The sequence below is a fragment of the Hypanus sabinus genome, chromosome 4 (genome assembly GCF_030144855.1).
Source record: "Hypanus sabinus isolate sHypSab1 chromosome 4, sHypSab1.hap1, whole genome shotgun sequence".
In the NCBI taxonomy this organism is placed as follows: Eukaryota; Metazoa; Chordata; class Chondrichthyes; order Myliobatiformes; family Dasyatidae; genus Hypanus; species Hypanus sabinus.
The window spans coordinates 16,905,022-16,931,490 of NC_082709.1; the positions used below are offsets into that span (position 1 = coordinate 16,905,022).

The following is a 26,469-nucleotide window of genomic DNA, read 5'->3' on the forward strand; positions in this document are numbered from 1 at the left end:
TTTAATCAGGACAGCCATTTACTTAGGTTGCCTTAAAGAACAAAAACTAATCAAGAAAATAGGTGGGATTCCCTTCGTTTATTTCGACAATATGCAGCTCAGTTCGGCCAGGAGATGGTTGCCGAACATTTCAACTAGCATCAGTTGAGTGCACTTGTGTGGCCATTAGACACTACACCATGCTTAGAGTGAACAGGTTTTAAATAGTGTCAGTTGCTTGTGCTTGTATTCAAAAATCAGTGATTTTTGTCCCTGATTGGTGGTGAGAAATGAACAGTACAACAATTCAGAACTATTTTGCTCACTGTGGTTTCAAGCATTCAGGCTTGGAGACACCAGAAACAGCCGGGAGTGAAAATGAAATTATTTCACTACTTCAACTAACTAATTAGGAACTATGAACATGTTAAGTTATCGACAATTATCTTGAATATTATAATGAAAATGTAGTCTGGGAGGATGCAACTGTCAAAAGCATTGTATTAAAACACTAAGTTGAGAAATATGAAGATGAGAACAGTGGAAAATATGACACATCTGATCGTGAGCTACTGACTACACAGGATGCCAGGAAACTTATCATTGGATTCCGAAATTACTTCATGCAGGAAGGCAATGAAGGGTGTCTGTAACCTGCACTAGGTGTCTGTGCTGATTTTGTTCATTTACAATTCAATCAAAACAGCAGCATAAATTCTTCTGTCGATAACTATTAGAAACTAATACACAATTATTTTGTAGTATTGGTAATATTCTAATTTGTTCTGTGTTTTATTTAAATACATAATTTTTTACTCAGTTTTTTTAATACCTTTTTAACTATTCCAAATAAAGTTTGGCTAATTGAGACAGTCACTTAATTGGACCATAATGCACTGGTCCTGATATGTCCCAATTAATCAGGATCTATTGTACTTCCAAAACGTCCATAAATAATGTTACCACAAGAGACTGCTTCACTATGTTAGCAATAGCACTGAATTAATGTGGAATAGTTCCCTATATATTCACCAATTAAAACATTCCAGATAATATGCAGAATATAAATACAGTGGATTCCGATTAATAGGGACATATTGGTATCAGTATACTTTGGCCCAATTAAGTGGCTGCCCCAATTAGCCAAAGTTTCATGGAAATAGTTTAAAAGCTATATAAAAAAAGACAAACTACCGTTTAACAGAGTAACAAGTTATGCTTTTAAATGAAATGCAGAACAAATTAGAACTTCAGCAATATTACTGTAAAACTGTGTATTAGTTGTTAACAGCTATCACAGAGGAATTCATCCAGTGTACGATACCGTGTTCTTTTCATTAACTGTATACAGTTTACAAGAAGGGAATGAGCAGACTCTATTTTCTAAGGAAGCTGAGATCAATGTGTGCAGCAGGGTGTTGGAAATCATTTACCACTCTGTTGTAGCAAGTTCAGTCTTCTTTGCTGTTTTACGGGGGGCGGGGTGGGGAGAAGAAGCATCGGTGCTGGTGATGCAAGAAGTCTAAATAAACTCATCAAAAGGCTGGATCCTTCCTTGGTTACAACCTGGACTCTTTGGAGTTAGTGGTGGAGAGAGAGAGAGAGAGAGAGAGAGAGGAGGTCCCTAAACAAGCTGTAATCCATCATGGACCATCTAGCACATCCTCTCCATGACCTACTGAATAAGCAGCAGAGGACACTTTCAAACTGGCTCAATCAGCTTCGCTGTCATAAGAATCGTTACAAAAAATCTTTCCTACCAAATGCAATAAGCATATACAGGTCTCCCCTGCTATCTGAAGGTAGAGTGTTCCCATGAAACCGTTTGTAAGCCGAAATGTCGTAAAGTGAAAAAGCAATTACCATTAATTTATATAGGAAAAATTTTTGAGTGTTCCCAGACCCAAAAAATAACCTACCAAATCATACCAAATAACACATAAAACCTAAAATAACACTAACATATAGTAAAAGCAGGAATGATATCATGAATGACAGCCTATATAAAGTAGAAATATTGTATGTATGGTGTAGTTTCACATAACAAAATCAGGAAAACAGCAAGCCTTTGGGATGTGGGAGGAAAATGGAGACACCAGCGAAACACTGGAGACAGTACAAACTCGACACAAATAGTTCTAGAGATCAGAGGTCCAGATCAAGTCTGTATTGCTGGAGCTGTAAAACACATCACTAGTTGCTGCATCATTCTGCTACGTTTCATAAGAGAAGCAAAAAGGGAATATTTCCTTTAGAGTTATTACCTTACCTACTATTCAGAAGACAATGAATAAATAGTATTTCACACTAGTCTACAGTTGACATTTCGAGTCGAGACTTCATCAATCATGAACAGTATTAGCACAAAATGTCGACTGTTTCTTCCTTCATAGATGCTTCCTGACTTGCTGAAATGCCTCCAGCATTTTGTGTTACCTCTGAACATCCTGTCTGTCTGGTGTAATACCGTAATTCAAAAATATTATTCATTTATTTGCTCATAACCTAATCTTAAGGAACAATAAAATGCTCAGTTTGCCTTTTGCAGTTTTAAGTAAATTCCTTAGACTATATATCACTGGCTTCCTCTACCTGCTATAATTCTCATGTTTCAAGGACATTAACCCTAACGCTTAAAATCATAGTATTTTTAATTAGATCACACTCATTTTATGAATCATGGAAATCAACATCAATAACCAGATCCTTACCTTAGCTCCTTTCTTGCACAAAAGAGTCACAATATTCAGGTGTCCTGCAGCTGCAGCATGGCATAAGGCCGTCACACCACTTTCAGAAGCATGGTCAACTGCAGCCCCAAATTCAACCAGTAGATTTACCATTTCCTGATGACCAAGATGTGACTGAACACAAAGGATTGGAGCATTGTTTAAGACCTCAGTTTGGTAGTTCACGCTGGCTCCTCCCAAAATCAATAATCGACTCACCTGTATTTTGAATCAAAAACAGAATATTACTGCAAAGTCTCCTTTAGATACTGTACAGTTAGATATTAAGCTTAAAATACAACTATAAATCTGAGAAGGAAAAACCTTCATTAAAATACCCCCAAACGCATCCAAGCTACGGATTATAATAAATAAAGCAGGAAAAGCTGCAATAGTTGATTGAGAAAAGACTGCTTGAAAATCAAGACCTCAGACCTGGCACAAAACAAGTGAACCTCCAAGACCTGGAATACCTATAGTGGGCGCCTCAGAATCAGAACCACTTTTTTACCAGTAAATGCAACAGACCAGAATTGATTATGGTTCAGTGGCAAACATTAAATACAGAATAGACAGCACAAGAGAAACCAACAATTTACAAGACAATAGGGCAAACAACCATTAGCAATCAACAATCAGCACAACTGTTAACAATCAAACTTAAATAAATGAATAAATGACAATCTCAATAATTATCAACAGAACAAGGAAAAGCAGGAAAAAAACATTTAATAGATGCTGTGCAGGGACAGTAGGGGTATTAAATCTGAGTGAGTTTTTTTGAGAAGCTGGATAGCTTCAGGAAAGAAGTCTCTGAGACAACGTATAGTCCTGGAGGTGATGGACTTGCAGCATCTCCCTGATGGCAATTTGGTGAATAGGTGACTGCTAGGGGGGATGGAATCAGCAGTAATTTTTGCAGTTCTTTTCTTTGCTCTGGTGATTAACAGGTCTTCTAATGTTGGTAGCTGACAGCCAATGATCTCTGCTGAATGGACCACTCATTGCAACCTGGACTAGAGGAGGTCACATAACATAGAAACATAGAAAACCTACGGCACAATACAGGCCCTTCAGCCCACAATGTTGTGCCGAACATGTCCCTACCATAGAAATTGCTAGGCTTACCTATAGCCCTCTATTTTTCTAAGCTCAACGTACCTATCCAAAAGTCTCCTAAAAGACCCTATTGTATCTGCCTCCATCACCGTTGCTGGCAGCCCACTCCACGCACTCACCACACACTGAGTAAAAAACATAACCCTGACTTCCCTTCTGTACCTACTCCCCAGCACTTTAAACGTGTGAACTCTTGTGGCAAACATTTCAGCCCTGGGAAAAAGCCTCTGACTATCCACATGATCAAAGCCTCTCATAATCTTATACACCTCTATCAGGTCACCTGTCATCCTCCATCGCTCCACGAAGAAAAGGCTGAGTTCACTCAACCAATTCTCATAAGGCATGCCCCCCATTCCAGGCACCATCCTTGTAAATTTCCTCTGCACTTTTTCTTTGGCTTCCACAACCTTCCTGTAGTGAAGCAACCAGACCTGAGCACAGTACTCCCAGTGGGGTCTGAGCGGAGTCCAATATAGCTGCAACGTTACCTCTCAGCTCCTAAATTCAAGTCCACGATTGATGAAGTCCAATACACTGTACCCCTTCTTAACCACAGAGTCAACCTGCGCAGCTGCTTTGAGCGTCCTATGGACTTGGAACACAAGATCCCTCTGATCTTCCACATGGCCAAGAGTCTTACCATTAATACTATATTCTGATATCATATTTGACCTACCAAAATGAACCACTTCACACTTATTTGGGTTGAACTCCATCTGTCACTTCTCAGCCCAGTTTTGCATCCTATCAATGTCCTGCTATAACCTCTGACAGCCCTCCACACTATCCACAACACCTCCAACTTTTGTGTCATCAGCAAACTTACTAACCCATTCCTCCACTTCCTCATCCAGGTCATTTACAAAAATCGCAAAGAGTAAGGGACCCAGAACAGATCCATGAGGCACACCACTGGTGACTGACCTCCATGCATAATATAACCCGTTTGCCTTCTGTGGGCAAGCCAGTTTTGGATCCACAAAGCAATGTCCCCTTGGATCCCATGCTTCCTTACTTTCTCAATAAGCCTTGCATGGGGTACCATATACACTACATCTACTGCTCTTCCTTTAGTTTAGTCACACCCTCAAAAATTTCAAACAGGCTCGTAAGGCATGACCTGCCATTGACAAAGCCATGCTGACTATTCCTAATCATATTGTACCTCTCCAAATGTTCATAAGTCCTCTCAAGATCTTCTCCATCAACCTACCAACCACTGAGGTAAGACTCACTGGTCTATAATTTCCAGGGCTATCTCTACTCCCTTTCATGAATAAAGGAACAACATCCGCAACCCTCCAATTCTCCGGAACCTCTCCTGTCCCCATCGATGATGCAAAGATCATTGCCAGAGACTCAGCAATCTCCTCCCTCACCTCCCACAGTAGCCTGGGTACATCTCACCCGGTCCCAGCGACTTATCCAACTTGATGCTTTCCAAAAGCTCCAGCACATCCTCTTTTTTTAATATCTACATGCTCAAGCTTTTAAGTCTGCTGCAAGTCATCACTACAATCACCAAGATCCTTTTCCATAGTGAATACTGAAGTAAAATATTCATTAAGCACCTCTGCTATTTCCTCCAGTTCCGTACACACTTTCTCACTGTCACATTTGATAGGTCACATTTGATAGGTCTTATCCTCCTGTGCTTCACATACTTGCAGAATGCCTTGGGGTTTTCCTTAATCCTGCCCCCCAAGGCCTTCTCATGGCTCCTTCTGGCTCCCCTAATTTCCTTAACCATATAACAATTACAGCACCGAAACAGGCCATCTTGGCCCTTCTAGTCCATGCCGAACACTTATTCTCACCTTGTCCCACTGACCCGCACTCAGCCCATAACCCTCCATTCCTTTCCTGTCCATATAACTAACCAATTTTACTTTAAATGACAATACAAAACCTGCCTCTACCACTTCTACTGGAAGCTCGTTCCACACAGCTACCACTCTCTGAGTAAAGAAATTCCCCCTCGTGTTACCCTTGAACTTTTGCCCCTTAACTCTCAACTCATGTCCTCTTGTTTGAATCTCCCCTACTCTCAATGGAAAAAGCCTATCCACGTCAACTCTATCTATCCCCCTCATAATTTTGAATACCTCTATCAAGTTCCGTTTCAACCTTCTACGCTCCAAAGAATAAGGACCTAACTTGTTCAATCTTTCCCTGTAACTTAAGTGCTGAAACCCAGGTAACATTCTAGTAAATCTTCTCTGTACTCTCTATTTTGTTGACATCTTTCCTATAATTTGGTGACCAGAACTGTACACAATACTCCAAATTAGGCCTTACCAATGCCTTATACAATTTTAACATTACATCCCAACTCCTATACTTAATGCTCTGATTTATAAAGGCCAACATACCAAAAGCTTTCTTCACTAAGCTATCCACATGAGATTCCACCTTCAGGGAACTATGCACTATTATTCCCAGATCACTCTGTTCTACTGCATTCTTCAATGCCCTACCATTTACCATGTATGCCCTATTTGGATTATTCCTACCAAAATGTAGCACCTCACACTTATCAGCATTAAGCTCCATGTGCCATTGTTCAGCCCACTCTTCTAACTGGCCTAAATCTCTCTGCAAACTTTGAAAACCTACTTCATTATCCGCAACGCCACCTACCTTAGTATTATCTGCATACTTACTAATCCAATTTACCACCTCATCATCCAGATTATTAATGTAGATGACAAACAACACTGGACCTAGTACAGATCCCTGAGGCACACCACCAGTCACCAGCCTCCAACCTGACAAACAGTTATCCACCACTACTTTCTGGCATCTCCCATCCAGCCACTGTTGAATCCAGTTTACTACTTCAATTTTAATACCTATAGATTGACCCTTCCTAACTAACCTTCCGTGCGGAACCTTGTAAAAGGCCTTACTGAAGTCCATATAGACAAAATCCACTATATGGACTTCAGTAAGGTCTTTGACAAGGTTCCGCACAGAAGGTCTCCTTCTTAAGCTCCTTCCTATTAACCTTATAATCTTCTAGATCTCTAACATTACCTAGCTCTCTGAACCTTTTGTAAGCTTTTCTTTTCTTCTTGACTAGATTTATTGCAGCCTTTGTACACCATGGTTCCTGTACCCTACCATAACTTCCCTGTCTCATTGGAACATACATATGCAGAACTCCACACAAATATCCCCTGAACATTTGCCACATTTCTTCCGTACTTTTCTGTGAGAACATCTCTTTCCAACTTAAGCTTCCAATTTCCTGCCTGACAGCCTTATAATTCCCCTTACTCCAATTAAACACTTTTCTAACTTGTCTGTTCCTATCTCTCTCCAATGTTATTGTAAAGGAGATACAATTATGATCACTATCTCCAAAATGCTCTCCCACTGAGAGATCTGACACCTGACCAGGTTCATTTCCCGATACCAAATCGAGTACAGCCTCTCCTCTTGTAGGCTTATCTACATACTGTGTCAAGAAACTTCCTGAACACACCTAACAAACTCTACCCCATCTAAACCCCTTGCTCTAGGGACATGGCAGTTGATATTTGGGAAATTAAAACCTCCTCGCACGACAACTCTGTTATTATTACACCTTTACAGGATCTGTTTCCCTTTCTGCTCCTCGATATCCCTGTTACTATTGGGCGGCCAATAAAAAACACCCAGTAAAATTATTGACCCCTTCCTGTTCCTAACCCCTACCCACACAGACTCTGTAGACAACCCCTCCATGGCTTCCACCTTTTCTGCAGTTGTGACACTATCTCTGATCAATAGTGCCACGCCCCACCTCTTTTGCCTACCTCTTTGTCCTTTCTGAAACATCTAAAACCCAGCATTTGAAGTAACCATTCCAGTCCCTGAGCCATCCTAGTCTCTGTAATGGCCACACATCACAGCTCCAAGTACTGATCCACACTCTAAGCTCATCCAATTAGTTCACAACTGTCCTTACATTAAAATACACATCTCAAACCTTCAGTCTGAGCGCGTCCCTTCTCTATCACCTGCCTATCCTTCCTCTTGCATCGTCTAGAATTTTTCTCTATTTGTGAATCAACCTCCTCTTCCCCAGTCTCTTCAATTCGGTTCCCACTCCCCAACAATTCTAGTGTAAACTCTCTCCAGTAGCCTTAGCAAACCTCCCCACCAGGATATTGGTCCCCCTGGGATTCAAGTGCAACTTGTCACACCTGCCCCAAAAGAGGTCCCAATGATCCAGAAATCTGAATCCCTGCCCCCTGCTCCAATGCCTCAGCCACGCACTTATCCTCCACCTCATCCTGTTCCTATTCTCACTGTTCTGTGGCACAGGCAGTAATCCCGAGATTACTACCTTTGTGGTCCTGCTTCTCAACTTCCTTCCTTACTCCCCGTAGTCTTTTTTCAGGACCTCTTCCTTTTTCCTGCCTATGTCATTGGTACCAATATGTACTATGACCTCTGGCTGTTCTCCTTCCCACTGCAGGATATCTTGGATGCGATCTGAAACAACCCGGACCCTGGGACCTAGGAGGCAAACTACCATCCAAGTTTCCTTCCTGCAGCCACAGAATTGCCTGGCTGAATTCCTAACTATAGAGTCTCCTATCACTACTGCCTTCCTCTTCCTTTCCCTACCCTTCTGAGCCACAGGGCCAGACTGTGCTAGAGGCACAGCCACTGTTTCTTCCCCCAGGTAGGTGTTCTCCCCCAACAGTACTCAAACAGGAGTATTTATTGTCAAGGAGTACAGCCACAGGGGTACTCCCTAGTACCTGACTCTTCCCCTGCCCCCTCCTGACTGTGACCCACTTGTCTGTCTCCCGTGGCCCCAGTGTGACCACCTGGTTATAACTTTCTGTCACCTCCTCACTCTCCCTGACCAGGCGAAGGTCATCAAGCTGCATCTCCAGCTCCCTAACTTGGTCCCTTAGGAGCTACAGCTCGACCCATCTGAAGCAGATATGGCCATCCGGGAGGATGGGAGACTCCAGGACCTCCCACATCTGACAATTAGCACAGAAAACTGACCTCACACATATACTTCCTTCTTTCCACAAATAACACAGGTAAACCTACCTCGTCTCGTCCCGTTACCGCCTAAGCCCATTGAGCCAAAGCCCTCTCACTCTGCTGCCCACTCTGAACACTGCCTGCTGGATATGGTGGTCTTCTTTTTAAACCTTTTGCTCTCTACTGGCTGACGTCATGTGCCTGCGCAGTCTTGCCTCTCTTTTACCCCAAGTAGTAAAACTGCCTTCGCTCCCAAATCAGCCGTTCATTCGCAACCTTCTAGTGCTCAATGATAACTTAGTAAAAATTCAAATCAGAATACATCCTGAGATATTAAGTTTCCTAAACTAGTTTAGGAAGAACTATTTCTGCAGGGCTTTCCAAGTGATGAGCATAATGTGCTTGTCCTACTTCAATGTATTGTTAACAGTCGTCCTCAGGAATTTGAATGACTTGACCCCAGACACAGCCTGACAATTAATTTCCAAAGGGTGGGAGCAGGTACAGAATTGTCCTCATTATAAAATAAGTTACATGCAATCTACAAAATCAAAAAAGGTATGGTTCTCTGAATATTGCTGGAGCAACTATTCCAAGTCAATGTAAGATACTACTTAAAACATCATGACTACTCTTAATAGCATTTTGCATACTCTAATCAGTATTACTGATGTTGAAATATGGGTTATGGAGAAAAGGCAGGTTGGTGGAGATGAGTCTATGGCCAGATCAGCCGTGGTCATATTGAATGGCGGAGCAGCTGATTGGGCCAGATGGCCTACTCCTGCTCCTGTTTCTTATGTTCTTCTGCTGAGTATTTCTACTATCATGACTTGAAACGTACATGCCCCTTACCCTGCATGTATTTGACAAAATTTGCTTTTCATAAAGACGAGAAAACCTGCAGATGCTGGAAATTCAAACAACACACACAAAATGCTGGAGGAACTCAAAATGCCAGGCATCATCAACGGAAAAGAGTAAACAGTTACCATTTCGGGACGAGATCTTTCTTCAGAGCTCTCCGGAACATCAACTAATTGCTCTTTTTTTTATAGATGGCCAATTCCCAAAACCTTTATTTCATAATGTTCATTACTGATAAGTGTTTTTTCTTTTAGTTTACGCAGACTGCTCAGATTAAACTTGACTGCTACATACCTTCATTTATGTATTAACTCTTGGCATTTCTGGTAAGGACAGCATTTAGCCTTCACCAAGATGATAACTGTTAGCCTTCAATAAACCACCTCAGATGTTGTGGTGAACACATCTTCTCAGCCCTATTAAGAGTTATACAATTCTGATCCAGCAAGATTTAAGGTTCTTAAAATCTTGAAAAGTTGTATATCTCAAGCATAGCTTGATCTTTCAAGAATCACTAGATTCTAGAATGGTTCTGGAGGACTGGACTGGATTAACAAATTGCATATGTCACTCTACTCTTTAAGAAGGGAGAAAGGCAAAAAGATAGGAAAGTATAGGCCAGTTAGTCTGACTTATCCATTATTACGGATGAGGCTTTAGGGCATTTGGAGGCATATAATAAAATAGGCAGAAGTCAGCATGGTTTCCTGATATCTCGCCTGACAAACCTGTTGTAGTTCTTTGAGCAAAGAACAGGCAAGCTGGACAAAGGAGAGTCGGTAGATGTTCTTTACTTGGATTTTCAGAAGGCCTCTGACAAGGTGCTATACAAGAGCCCATGCTATTACAGCAGAGATACTAGCAAGGACAGAAGATTAACTGACTGGCAGGAGGCAAAGAGTGGGAATAAAGGCAGCCTTTTCTGGTTGGCTGCCAGTGACTCACAGTTCCGCAGTAGTGGCACTGCATCTTTTCATGTTACACGTCAATGATCTGGATGACAGAATCGGTGGCTTTGTGGCCAAATTTCTGGATGATACAGAGATTATTAGAGGAGCAGATGGTGGTGAGGATTGCAGAGGGATTAGCAGATTAGAAGAATGGTTAAAGGCATAAACTACTTTCTAAACAGGGAGCAAATTCAGAAATCAGAGGTGCAAAGGCACTTAAAGAGTCCTTGTGCAGGATTCCCTAAAAGTTAACTTGCAGGTTGAATCAATGGCAAGAAAGACAAATGCAAGAGGCTAGAATATAAAAGCAAGGATGTAATACTGGGGTTTTGGTCAGACCACATTTCAAAACTCAATGTACATTTATTATCTAATATGTATACCACAACCTTAAGATGCATCTTCTTGTGAGCAGCTATTGAAACAAAGAAACACAATAGAAGCCATGAAAAAACCTACACAACAAAGACCGTCAAACACTCATTGTGTGGAAAAAAGAACAAATTGTGTAAACAATTAAAAAAGTAAATAATGTACAGGACATGAATCACAGGATCCCTGAAAGTGAGTCCAGAACCACAGAGCCAGTTTAGTGCTAAGACGAGTGCAGCCATCCAGGAGCCTGACAGCTACAGACCACAGCTGCACAGTCCATTCAGTGTTGAGGCAAGTAAGACGTGAAGTAGTGAGCAATACACCGATTTATCCACTGGCCTTGGCTTCAACAGCTCAATCTTTTTAATCTGTCTTAATGCTTAAAATCGGGTGAACATCAGTTAATTATTCCCTCTTGGGCCCAGGCCTTGCCGCTTGAATCCGGCCCAAAGTTCACTCCAGCAGCATCTGCTTTTTCAAGAGTGCAGTTCGCTGAATCCTTCAGGATACCACATAAATGTCAGATTGTACAGACAATTCAAAAGCACATCTCCTGAAGGCTGTGGATTGCAGTGATCATAGTCCAGAAAAAGCATATTTAGAAGAATAGTTAGTAGTTTTGCTTGTTGCCCTCAAAATATTGCTGCATATCTCTAATGTCATCTTGAGTATTTAAACAATTTAGAGCCACTTATCTAAGAATGGATGTGCTGGCACTGGAGAGGATCCAGGGGAGCTCATGAGAATGATCGCGGGAATAAAAGTGAAGTATGAGAAGTGTTTGATGACTCTGGGCCAGTACACACTGAAGCTTTGAAGAATAAGAGGAGATCTCATTGAAACCTACTGAATATGAAAGGCCTAGATAGAAATACCCTTTCCATGTCCACTCTAATTGTGGGGGAGTCCAGAAACAGCTTCAGAATTTTAGGACATCCCTTTAGAACAGAGATGAAGAAGAATTTCTTCAGCCAGAAGGTAATGGATCTGTGTAAGTTATTGCCACAAAAGGCTGTGAAGCCCAAGCCAGAGTCTGATAGTTTCTTGATTAGCAAAGTGTCAGAAGTTGTAAGAAGGATAATGGGTTCAAGAGGGAAACTAAATCCACTACAATTGAATAATGGAGTAGACTCAAATGGTTGAATGGCTTAATTCTGCTCCACTGTCTTATGGTCTAAAATGAATTTATTTTATTACTGCTATTTTGCTACTTTGCTTAGCATGAAATACTGCTATTTTGTAGTGCTTCTGACTGAATCTACCAAAACAAGCCAAACAAAAACAGAAATCCGTCAGCAAAACTTGACAACCTGCCAAGAGTCACATTGTTCTTGTTCCTCCCACCAATGACAGCGCATTGTGTTACTGGCATTCGACCAATGAGGGCACAGTACTTATTGTGTCAACTCAAAAAAAAAATCGTTATTTAGTCCTCTTGTTCTCAGGAACACATCCTGGATGCCAAATGAGGTTATAGTCCAAGTTGAAAATATCAACAGTTGCTTTATATCATACATAATTTTAGGAAGTAATAATTTAGAAAAATGTAAATATACTTTCGATACAACTTTCCACAAAACAATAACAATGGCATTATATTATTAACTTACGGGGCGTGAGCATTTCTGACCATGCCTATTTTAGTTTTGCTTGTTGAAATGATACCAAGCACTTTTATGAACAACTACAATCCTCCTGCTGAAGATGTTAAATGACACTGTGCAGTAAATTCCTTGAGATGAAGGAAGTGTATATTGCCAAGGAAGTCTGGTGTGCGTCTTCAAAGGGAACCCAGAGGTGATGCAGCTTTCATTGTTCTTATTCCTCTTGGAGAGTTCTCCTGTCCGTGAGGTACTATGACAGTAAACTGGGTGAGCAAATGAATGTAATTTGTGGATGAAACATGCTACAACTTTCATCTATAAATTATGGACGAGTGAACAGTTACAACAGCAATGGTTGCCAATCAAACAGCCTATTTTTCTCATTGTTAGAACTCCACTTATCCAGGCAATTTAACAGTAGTCGACCACATGGAGAACTTTGAGGAATCAGGATACCCAGCCACCATAGCATCTGCTTTTCTATCCACAGCTTCTGGTCATGCAATGTTTAAAGTTGGTGATACATATACCAAATCAAAGGAAAACTGTTATTTCCCCATGACATAGAACAAAGCATCTTAATACAATCTCTACTTAGAAGATAGCTCAATAGAGACACCAAGCATCCTTCAGCTACTTCTGCTATAAAGATGTGGAGTGCAATTAAGTGACAATGAGAATACCCCCAAGTGCATTGTTATCCAATTACAATCCACATATCTAAATCTCTCTATTAAGAGAATATCAATTATTTTCTTTGATACTGCATAGTCTAGATTTTGATCAACAGTTCTATTGCAAGTAGCAATCATTTCTGTTCTCAGCCACCAGCTCTATGTATTCCATTAGTTTTCTTTCAAGCATCCTTTTCATCTTAAAATTGTTGTTTACTTATTAACATTTATAACTATCAAAGTACATAAAGTAAAATAAAGTCATCACCACACATAAAATGAAGATAAAGTATCAGTAAAAATCCCTGTGAATATGAAATACTTAGGATTACAAACTAGTAACCTGTATATTCATCAATGCCTTCGTAACTAAATCTCTTTCCAGTTTTGTGAAAGACAGGTATCCTTCATGGTTTTAAAGAAAAATACCTTTCTTAAAATTACTGCTTTTGAGATCATGTAATGCAAGTACACAGATTTCCTTACCTTCACATTGGGAGTGTAAAGATTTCGCAAGGACGAGAATGCAGCAGACAACCCATCACTGCTATAACTCATCCAAAGGGCTTGAAGGACACTAGAAGATATCCCTGTCTTTTTGCTTAAACCCTAAAAAATGTGGAAAACATGATCACTGGTTTCAAAGTCAAATTTTAATATGTATTATTGGAAGTCTTTTAAATATTTAAAGCTACAGATATTTAAAACCCATTCTATCTTTGCTATTAGCTGTGAAGCAAATCCATTCAAGTTATGGTTTCAGTTTAGTGTAACAATAGGACTGTTCTACCTTTACTGGCATTTAAGGTACAGTGAAATATAATGAAGGAGACACACCAAAAGTTTCGACCAAGAGAGTGAAGGAGCACAAGTGAAGTGTATAGGAGTGAAGGAGTGTATCAGGTTGAACAGAGGAAGGGGCACAATACTTGGAGTATAGTGTTCAGTTCTAGTCTCTTCATTATAGGAATAATGTGGATGCAGAGGAATTTTACCAGGATGTTGTCTGGATTAAAGAGCATTTGTTTTGAGGAGAAGTTGAGTGACCTATGATTTTCCTCTATGGAGTGAGGAAGGATCACAGGTGACTTGATAGGTGTGTATTATATGATAAGACCCATAAATAGAGTGGACAACCAGAGCCTTTATCTCCCTCAGGGCAGCACTGGCTAATACAAGAGGGCATAACTGTAACGTAACTGGAGGAAAGTATGGGGGGGGGGGGAATGACAGGAGTATATATTTTTTTAAAACATAGAATGATGAGTGCTTGGAATGGGGGTGGTTGTAGAAACAAATACATTAAAGATATGTAAGATTCTTATATGGGCACATGGATGGATAAAAAATGGAGGACTATGTGACAGGGAAGGGTCAGATTGATCATCATCATGGCCAAAGAGTACTGTAATGTTCTGTTCTAAGTTCTATCAAAACTGGAATACTGAATTAAAGTACTTTAAGGAGGGGTTAGGAATAATTGTGAGAGAGTACTTTATTGTGGTGGGGGAATAGAAAGGTATAAAAAAAATGTAACTATAAATTGGTAGACAATTTGAACAAAATATGATTCTCTATGGATCCAGCATAGTGAGTAGAAGTTGAATATGTAAAAATTGAATACTTCAACTACTACAATGACTAGAATGCATAACCTCTGTAGATGGAGGAACTTAACAAAGCTTCTACAGCATCATTTCCTCATCTAAATGCCAACTGGAAAGGCAAAGTTAGCACATGCATAGAAATAAGGACAAGATATTCTGCACAGGCTGGAAATATTGAGCAATATACACAAAATGCAGGAGGAACTCAATAAGTCATGAGCGGAATAAACAGCTAATGCTGCAGGCCTTGGTACTTCATCAGGGTTGGAAGGAAGGGGGCACAAGCCAGGATAAGAAGGTGGGGGAGGGAAAGGAATATAAATTGATAGATGATAGATTAGACCAGTTGAGGGAGAAGGTGGGTGGATGAGGGAGATGGATGAAGTATGAAGCAGGGAGGGAACATGTGTAAGAGATAAAGGGCTGAAGAAGGAATTTAATAGGGAAGGACAGTGAATTATGGTAGAAAGGGAAAGAGCCAGGGAAGCTCAGGGAGGTGGTGGTCAGGTGAGGAGAAGAAGAATAGGGAATGGAAAAGGAGAGAAAGTAGGGGGGGGGTGGGAGGAAAAAATTTGGGAATTTGGAGAAATCAGTGTTCATGCCATCATGTTAGAGGCTATCCAGATAGAATACAAGGTGTTGCTCCTCCGACCTGAGTTTGGTCCAACCATGGCAATATAGGCCATGGACTGACATGTTAGAATGGGTATGGGAGGTTGCACTGAAATGGGTAGCCACTGGTCATTGAGGCAAACGGTGAAGGTTCTTGACATTCTGTGTGGGATTGCACCGATCTTGAGGAAGCTGCACCAGAAGCACTGGATACAATAGATAACCCCAGAAACCCACAGGTAAACTGTTGCCTCACTTGGCCCTGAACAGTAGTGAGGGAGGTGGTACGGGGGTAGGTGCAGAACTTGTCATGGTGCAGGGAACATCCTGGAAAGCATGACAAGTCCTGGTAACGTCTTGTAATTTTATTGATATCTTTCCAGTAGGTAGGTGATCAAAACTGATCACAGTACTCCAAATTCAGCCTCACCAATATCCTGTATAACTTCAAAATAACATCCCAACTCCTGTATTCAATACTTTGATTTAGAAGGCCAATGTGCCAGAAGCATTCAAGCCAAAATTCATCGGGTTCCAATTTCCACTCCCTTTAAACTTAATGGATTCAACGGAAAAGTGATATAATTGAACAATATGTTACAAAAGATTAAACAAAACTGTTTTGGGATTTTAATATGAGTAATATTCAATAGTCGGGGAAGTGTGCTACCCATGACTAAAGTCTTAAGGATGGTAGACAATCAGAGTTTTACTGTATGTAATAATTCTTTTTGAACGATCCGATTATACATTTACGATTAAACAAGTTTCTTAGCATATGTAGTTTTATTTAATAAATTTCTCTAAGTTTAATTATGGGGAATAATTATTTAGAATACCATCTAAATTATATTGAAAATCCACTTTTTCTTATGTGAATACATTCCTATAATCACCTTAAAAATATGTGCTTTCAGTATGTGATGGCCAAATTCTATAGTCTGTTGTCGATTTAGCTTTCCTTCTTGGCGAGAGAACATGAATGCCAAAAGTGCATGTCCGCTTCTGTGAAAAGACAAAAGGCCAGAATATAAAAATTTAAATATTTGTAGAACAATACAAAAAAGTCACTAGCTTTTCATAACAGGCTAGTCAAGCTCCAATAATACTGTGCTACATATAGTCTTCTTTGCTGAATATAGCACTGGAGAAGAGAGGGGAATCTGCAATATTTCAATGACATAGACATGCAATGGTCAGAATCAAAGTTTAATATTACCAGCATATGTCATCAAATTTGCTAACCTAGCAGCAACAGTACAATGCAATACATGATAATATAGAAAAAAGTAAATCAATTACTATAAGAGTGTGTGTAAATATATAAAATAGTCAAATTAAAAAATAGTGAAAAACAGAAATAATAAAAGTGAGGTAGTGTTCATGGGTTCAATGTCCATTTAAGAATAAAATGGCAGAGGGGAAGAAGTGTTCCTGAATTGCTTAAGTGTATGCCTTCAGGATTCTGTATCTCCTTGCTGATGCTAACAATGAAAAGAGGGCATGCCTTGGGTAATGGGGGTCCTTAATAATGGATGCTACCTTTCTGAGGCACTGCTCCTTGAAAATGTCTTGAAGGCTAGTACTGAAGATGGAGCTGACTGACTGTACAATTTCTTATGGCTTCTTTAAATCCTATGCAGTAGCCCCACCATACCAGAGAATGATGTTAGAATGCATGGCATATCTGTAGGAGTTTGAATGTTTTAGGTGACAAACCATATCTCCTCAAACTCCCAATGAAATATAGCCACTATTTTGCCTTCTTTATAGCTGCATCAGTATGTTGGGATCAGATTAGATCCTCACGGATCTTGATTCCCAAGAAATTGTTTGCTCTCTCCACTTCTGATCCCTCTACGAGGATTGATTCATGTTTCCTTGTCCTACCCTTTCTGAACTCCACAATCAGCTCTTCAGTGTTACTGATGCTGAGTGCAGATTTATTGCTACAACACCACTCAACTAGCTGATATATCTCACTCCTGTATGCTCTCTTGTCTCCATCTGATATCAATGTTCTTCCACTCTGCTTCCCATAGAGGGATTTTAAACAAACTTAATTTTCTAAATCATTTAAACCTAGCTGGAGATTGGATTCTCCTGATTTACTTTATGTCAGTCAGAAATCTTACTCTCTCTTGATCTTGGTTAGTTATTATTTTTTGTGGGTCAAGTATATTCTAATTATCTAAAATCTTGAATATCAATATCAATGAAATATATGAGTCATGATTTGCCCACTCAAAACTTACACTCAAAAATTGCTTGACGAAGGCTCAATTTGTACACTGCAATTAAGATGCAAAATAAAGACAGGTCGACAAAAGAAATAGAAGGAACATTTGACGATTCAAGGTCTAAAGATAATTTGTCAAATCTTGAACTTTACACTTAACCGAAGACTACACGATCTATACCCAGGTACTTTTTCCTGTAAACAATGCAAATGTGCAAATTCTGCTGCCCAAGTATTTTTGGTCCTTCTTCCTCAGGTTCAAGATCTCTCTTGATCTGTTTTACCTTCGCCCTCACACATCCTGGGGCTTTAATTTAAAAAAAAAACAACAAATGAATTCAGTTGCTTTACCAATTCCAGGCAATGTAAGAGTGCAAATATTTAAAAAAACTCTTAATCCAAGAGCTAATCCCTGTGGCTCATCTAAAGCAGAAAAGACCACCTTCTCCTTCAGTACTTCCAATCCAGTCAAGTCTCAATCCTGAAGACTGGCACCTTTTAAGTGAGACCATGTTTTTCACAGTACTTCCAAATTGCTTTTCTAGAAAGATAGAGGCATCTTACAGTTGATAAACATTTGGCCAGTTATGTGTACTTATAAAGTAATGAACATACCCATTCACATAAATGCAGACACTGTTTAACTATTTGCAGCTTTGCAAATAACCCATAACTAAATAATTTCTGGACAAATGTAGTTTACTTTTATTATTGCAAACTAATGGATGAAACTTCCACTAAAATATCAAGTTTCCCACAAAGCGGATAGTTCTAACACTTGTGACCACGCCGGTGTGCTATATTCCACTGCAGGGAAGTGCAATTTTGTGTAGCTGGATTGTTGTGGCATTGTTAAAGCTATTACACACTAAGTTACAACAGGGTTCCATTCCTGAGAACTACTGCAAGTTGGAAATGAACAAAAACAATGCATGGGAGAAGACTGCAAACAACAGAAAGCTAAGAGGAGACAGCAGGCACAGGAAGAGTAGTGGATATAAAAAAATAAAAGCCTGAAGGTGAGACAGAATGGATACCAGGGGCAGGGAGTAGGGTGGGTGCAGACATACCCAGCCCTGAGACACAAGGCAAGGTTATTTAATTTCAAGCAACTAGTTTATTGATCATTGCAGAATGTCTCTCTGGTGCTTCCCATGCCCTCTCCTCTCCCTTCTCCTTTTCCAAACCATGATTCCCCTCTCAGTCCACAATAGAGTCCCATATCAGAATCAGGTTTATCATCGCTCACGTGTCATTAAATTTGTTTTTTTTTAATGACAGTAGTACAGTGTAATACATAACATTACTACTGTACAATGCAAAAGCCTTAGGAACCCTAGCCATCTAGGTTTAAGACTTTTGCACAGTACTGTACCACCAGGTTCAAGGACATCTTTTACCCCACTGTTATAAAACTACTGAATGGTTCTCTAATACAACATGTACTCTTGCCCTCACAGTCTACCTTGCTATAATCTTGTACCTAACTGTGCATCTCGATGCACTTTCTCTGTAGCTGCTGCACTTTATTCTGCATTATCGTTTTACTTTGTACTACCTTGATGTACAGCACAACAAATTGATCTGTACAAACAATAAGCAAGACAAGCATTTCACTGTACCTCTGTACAGATACCAATTCAGTGACTCTGTGAGTGAGCAGGCAAGGCTGCTCAACACTCCGAACTTCATATGGCTTGGCTGTTGCAGATCGGGAGTCGTAGAGGGGAGGGAAGGGAATAAGGGAAGTCCTGCAGAAATATTCCATTCACACGTGGCAGAAGATACTTGCAGCCACACAGCAGCTGGCAAATCCATCCCAATGGCAAATGTTTTTAAAATAAATGGACAGAAGTGAATGAAACTAGTTTAATCTGTATATGCATTTCCAATGTTCCAATTCTTATATACTAACCTTGGATCACAAAGGAAGTCCATGTTCTCACCATCTGCTCTCCAAACCAGCCACTCTCTAAATGATGGATGACAAAACATTCGTGTTTTGTCCCTTCGTTTAATGAGGAAACTTGAAAGGCCTTCCATCCTCTGTTGAAAATCCGCCCATTCCAATTCTCTCCTCACATAGCCAGCATTTATTGCTTGGAAAATCTGCTCATCTGTCAATGGATGAAGGGATGCCAAAGCAACATTTAACACAGGAAGGGCCCTTTCAAACGAAGTTTGTGTTCGAAACTTCATGTTACATTGGAGAAGGTACAATTCTGACAGGGAGACAGGCACTACCTTGTAGCTTGTACTCTTAATGACTAGGTGACCTTTTTCAAACAAATCCAGAGTCGACTTCAAATACAGATAAGATCCTTGGCTTCGCATGATAAGATGATTGGTGACTTTGTTCACAGTAATGGTATCAGTCTTTCCACTCAAAGAGATGTTACTGAGTATGCTGTGACTATTGTTAATTCTGTGATGGATGAATGTACTCAGGTCCCTGTTAATATCTTCATTCTCTGGAAAATCATCCAGAGAAATTTTATGGAATGGAAGTAGACGAGTAATATCCTATAGGAAACAAAGTTTTTTTAAAATTTTGAGGCAAATTGGAAATGAGAATACGCTAAATATTCTAAATCTAATCTCAAACCTATTGCAAAAGCATTTATGCTTTATATTCACTTGCCATAGATTTTTATAACTTTCTTCACTTATTTAAAAACTACAAAACATTTGTGTAAATTTGTGACAAAATGCATACTATAATAACCTCACGTTTCCAAAATGCTAACAATTTTTACCTCAAAAGGCATATTTTTTTAAAATCAGTCTTTCTGATATGTACATGTACTTTTTCCCCCATTCAGATTCTATCCTTTAATCTGAATTCTATCAAAAAGTTCTTTTCCATTAATTCTCTGAATATTTATTGTCATGCAACAAGATTTATTTCCATGCAAATTACATGCAGTGAAATGGGCCATCCGTGCCATCTTATAAATCTGCTAATTTCCTTTAAAGCAAAGTACTCATGAATGCAAACAGTGTGCACATAGAGTAACCCCAAAAAAGGAAATGAAAAGTAAGTAATCAGTTCATATTCATAGTGTTAGCTTAAGGGATACATATACAGCAGGACACTGGGAGAAACACCATACATTTCAATATTCTCACAGTATTGAGCAGATAAGGCAGAACACTTTTCTAAACATCTCCAATAATGTAACATTCCCTGAATAATGTACTGTAGTATTAATTTTTTTAATTTTATGCAAGTTCTGGGAGCATATGGTTGGACCTACAAGCTTCTACCTATAAGAGATTACTATTACCAATCCAAAATGAAACTTTACATCATGTTTATTCAAATAAACTCTTATGCATTTTAAGATGTTCAGTTCAAACTGTAATAACTTAGATTGCATACCAAAGAATCATTCTTTAAAATGGGATATATTGGTAACCATAATGCCTTGTAAGCTCTCTTTGGAATCTCCTATTGTGAGATGACAGATTTTCAATACACATCTCCTGATATTCAAAAGAAATATTCTACATTTTCTATCAGCCCTATGGGAAATGAAGTGAACTGTTTTTGGTAGAGGCAATTACAGCACATTTTCCAATTCCTTCAACCTTTTTCTCCTTCAGCAATTGTACCATGGTTGTAATTACTAACGGCAAGTCCATGTTACAGTTGCTGCAGTTTTCTTCACAACTATGGCATGTGAAAGCCATTCATTATAGAAAGCAACATGATTTTATTTAGATGCATACTTCATCTCTAATATGAAATTCCCTCAATTTTACACAATGCTCCCTTCTTCCTTCCTGCATCCTTTGTCATTTAAGTGACATCTGGAAGGGCAGGAACGTTGGGAGTCTGGACATGCCTTATGAATTCTGTCATTTTTCTATAAATGTCACATGCTTTCTCTGCATATTGAACTTTAAACAGAACTTTTAGCTACAATTTTAACATCCCTTCATTAAAGCAGATCAAAATTCACTGTTTCTCACATCCACCCTACCAACCATACAATGGTATTGTTCCTTTTAAAAGATAAAGATTCGACAGTATTCTACTGTTTATTTGTTGCAAAGTCATAGTAGTAGAGAATCTCCATAATGTACATGCCTGCTCACCTCCTTGCTAGTTTACAAGGACATAGCCTTCCTTCATGTCAGCTCATGAGACATTTTTCTTTCCGGAAACTCCAGAGGAAACTGTTAACATTGTTTCTTTCAAGAGAGACTTCCCAGACATAAAATGAAAGAACTGATCACGCCAAAACTAAACAACCATCCCTTATGAACTTGAACAGATTGCTTCTTACTAATGTCCTTAATCTACGAGTGAACTTTAATTGGACACACAGATCCATATTCACTAGCAGGTAACAAAATACACATTCCACAAGCAGAAAGGTTATATAGTTAAGTGTCCTTAAAGCTTCCGTTCTAACCTCCATATACCCAAGAAAATTATAGTTTGCCAGTTTAATAAACATTGATGTTATTTACTCAATGTCGTGTTAAAGTATATGTATGTTATTTATTGTTTGTTAGTAAAGTTATGTTTCCTCCAGATAGCCTCCCCTACATACATAATTAGTAATTAAAAGGTTATGGGAGAATCTATTAATACAGCAGTCCCCAACCTCCGGGCCGTATAGCATGCTGGGGTGGAGCGGCAGCTGGAACACACCCAGCACATCTTTAAAAAAAAAGCGCCGAAATAAACAAGTTAATTAATTAGGTGCTGCCCGGCTTCGCGGCCCAGAGGTTGGGACCACTGTATTAGAGAACCTCATAATAGTAGAACAAGTTTAGAATTGAAACACGGATGAAGAAATCACAAAATGGGAACTTTAAAGAACAGTCATTATCAATTAGGAAGCATCTTCTGCTATTCTTAAATTCATTTTGTCTGTTAGAAATTACAGAACCCAGACAAGGCTATATTTGACAATTCATGACCTTGTTGCTTTTAACTGTGATCACTGTGTATGCCTTTTACCAAAATGACCTGTTTCAACTTGCATAACATTGACAGACTCTGTTCCCGCCTCAGTTCATCAGTCTCATTGTCTTCTGTTATTTCTAAACAGAAGTCATATTCACTTTTCATGCATACTTGATAACTTATATTCACATCTATTCTAAAAACATCTCACTAAGATTCTCATCCTTGATTTCAATTTTCCTTATACAGTTGCTTTTCTTAATTTCAAACTGCATTCTACTGCATTCTGTCAATTCTGACATTTTTCATATTCCACATTTTAACTTCTTCTTCTTCTATGGCTTAGATTCCTCCCTAAACTCATCTCTAATCTTTACTCAGTTCACGGAAACTTATTGCTTCAACTAACATCTTGGCCATCAGCCAAGCTACTTCCTTTAGTCCATTAGGCATTAAAATCTTAACTTCAGGATGTTTTGTTAAATTAAAAGGCACTACAGTGGCAAGCCATAGCCCTAACAAGCTAATTGAGGCCTGAGAACTTGGTAAAAGTTATCTGATAGCTCAGATCTCTCAGGGTGCCCAAACTTTTGCATGAGCTATAATGTTCTATGTTCTATATTCCTTTCCTTTTCTTCCCCACTCTAAAATTGTACAGAATAAAAATAATACACTAATCTTGCTTAAAATGTTGAAAAGAACGTTTCATCTTTAACTTTATGACTTTTGGAGATCAGTTCATTTTTTACTCACTTAACTTTTGACCAGGTGTGCCCAAACTTTTGCATGCCACTGTACATAAATGCAAATTGTTTTTTCTTTATTCCAAAAGTCACACGCAATAATTAAAAAAAAGTGGTTAGGTTACTTTTCCCACCCCTCCCTTATAACCTCTCAAAGCACTCCTGTCCCACATCCCCAATCTCCCAATGTACTCCTGCCACTCCTGCCAAGTAAAACAGAAATGTGTATACAATAATGCAATCTAAGAATGATTCAGACATTTTGTTTCAAAACACCAGTGAATCTGACTATATACTTAAGAGTAAATTTAATGGTAAATTATGTAATATATAGTTGAGTGCTCATCTTATAATGATTCATACATTATCTAAAGATTAATATATCAAACAGTACTGACCTCAGCAGTTATTTTTGACATATAAAAGCCTTCCTAATCCTATAATAGTCTCCCCATTGGGAGGATTCCTCTGTAGATCAGACAAGCAAAACTCTGATGATCATAATTATCACACTCAGCCAATATTCGCTCTATTTTTTTCAAGCTGCACAGATCAGCCATTGATCTGAGCCTGAAAACTGTATGGCACTTTAATTGCTTTTTTTTTGTAATGATTGGCTGTCCGTCAATTTTCAATGATGACTAAGGCCTGGACAAGGTTGCATGGAAGACTTGCAGTTGCCCATGTTGCAAGTCTCCCCTCTCCCCACCACCGATGTTGTCCAGGGGAAGGGCATTAGGACCCATACAGCTTGGCACCAGTGTCATCGCAGAGCAATGTGTGGTTAAGTGCCTTGTTTAAGGACACAACATGCTGCCTCAGCTAAGGTTCGAACTAGTGAACTTCAGATCATTAGACTAATGCCTTATCTGCTTGGCCAAGTGCTTTTTTTGGTAATATGTATACTATGAATATTTATAATGAAAATATGTTTGATTTTATTTATTAATTGAAGGGTATAATGACATGCGGTGCAACAAAAAAAATCATTCACGTTAAGTAAACTTTTTCTCATCATTCTTTGTTACAACTCCATTATCTATAAACACTGTCCAGATTAATTTGCATCCAGAAGAAAGATACATCTTAATTCTCATTAGATCATCCAAATGTTCCACTTTTCGTCTGTTTCTGGATTTATATTTGACTGACTACACAAGACACAATCCATGTTAACTCTCAGCACTAGAAATTTGAAATATTCTAACGATGTCAACAAGAACTGACAATTCTTCAATTTTTTTTGTTTCTAGGCACACAGTTCAACACATCACATGTCTTAATTGAACCAGTCTTAACTTCCTCAGAAACAACAGATTTGAACTCACAGTATTGCTGTGATATTTTTGAGGTAACGTCTTCATTGTAATACATAATAATACCTGAGTATTTTTTTGTCAGTCATATCATATTCTCTTTTCCAAGTTCAAAGTTGGTTGTGTTTGCAATACCAACAGGCTCAAAAGCTTGCCATTCTCTGAACTCATCACCAAGAAATTTGTTAGCCAAATGATTACGTACACATTGAATGAACCGAATTACGGGCGCAGTATCAACCTCAGAACTCACAGATACAAGCAAATCTTACACTTTTTATCTCCAATAAGTGATATCATCAAGATATTGTGACCGTAACTTGTTAATTGTGTGGCAACGAAGCCTGTGTGCCGGGAGCATTTCAGTTACTGCATGGCCATGCAGCTTAGAGGGAACAGCATTCTCAGCCCACAAATGGACAAAGTAACTGAATGCCAGAAAAAGATGTAAATCTCTGTGAGATCAAAGCAGTATTTGACCTCTGTAGAATCATTTGCTATTGCTTTATAACATTCAAACTTTCTCAGAGAAAGAAGCAGCTTGCTCCTATAAATTCAGAGTCCTGAAAAGTGCATAGATTTGGCTGATTTGTGCAGCAAATAATCGTTCTTTTATTATATGCAGTGTTGTATGACGTGAGCAATTCATGATCACGATTGTTGTTGGCAAATTTCCCTGCAGAAGTAGTTTGCCATTGCCTTCTTCTGGGTAGTGTCTTTTCAAGCAGATGACCCCAGCGATCATCAATACTCTTCAGAGATTGTCTCCCTGGCATCAGTGGTCATATAACCAGGACTTGAGATATGCACCAGCTAATCATATGACCATCCATCACCTGCTCCATGGCTTCAAGTGAGCCAAATCAGGGGGCTAAGCAGCAAGTGATACTTGGCTCATTAGGGCCAGACAATAACCATCTCCAATAAAGAGTCTAATCCATCATAACACTCACCAAGCAATAATTCCACCATCAAAAACACAAGTAAAAATAACTGCATTAAGTAAATACTGAGGCTAAAAAAAGCAAGAAAGGGCAAAGTTCAAAGGATATTTACAAAGTAAATAAATTTCCTTTACACCTAGCTTACCTTCTGACGTCATAAAACTTTTCAAGCATCTGGCCTCAGGTGAACGCAGTCATCAACTATATCCATCACAATATAGTTTGTTACCATATTCACCTACCATGAACAAACAATGTCATCTAGAATCTGGAACATAGCAACTCCAAAACATCTCCTTACAAACCAGGATTTTTCACCTTACTATTTAGAAATACTCTGCTGTGTCTTTATTGTTAAAGGCAGAGCCTCTGTACTTAAACATACTGTAGGATTAACTTCAACCAATGGACTTTAATAGCTCTAGGTAATCATCATCAAGAGTTCCTCAGAAGGGAATTAGGGATTGGTGCAAATGCTGATCTTAGCACTGACATCCACAGGCTATGAATGAATAAATAACTCTTCTGTTAATCTTTCACTTAACAAATCTGTTTTCTTTATAAGTTCAGAAAATGAACTGCCACAAGGGAACACAACCACATTAATTAGATGTTTGAGCAATGCCATTCAATCACATTCTGAGATTGAATATTTTATCCTTATTCTGATATAACCAACATATATTAATGCTCACTTGGAAAAAGTCCTGACCTATCATGTTTAATTAAATGCAAAACAAGTATTTTCAAAAACTGGTAGGGAATACAATGGTGGTTGAAGTATTTTCATGGGAG

General features: G+C 39.0%; 1 protein-coding gene across 2 annotated transcripts in view; it reads right to left on the reverse strand.

Annotated features, from left to right (window-relative positions):
- tanc1a (tetratricopeptide repeat, ankyrin repeat and coiled-coil containing 1a) overlaps positions 1-26,469 on the reverse strand; it is a 136,277-nt gene that overhangs the window by 29,485 nt on the left and 80,323 nt on the right. For both annotated transcript variants that reach the window (XM_059966493.1, XM_059966494.1), the window contains exons 14-17: positions 19,666-20,273; positions 16,408-16,516; positions 13,779-13,901; positions 2,691-2,927 (exon numbers count right to left, since the gene is read on the reverse strand). In XM_059966493.1, the coding sequence (XP_059822476.1) occupies positions 2,691-2,927; positions 13,779-13,901; positions 16,408-16,516; positions 19,666-20,273 (1,077 nt within the window). The remainder of the gene's footprint in view (positions 1-2,690; positions 2,928-13,778; positions 13,902-16,407; positions 16,517-19,665; positions 20,274-26,469) is intronic.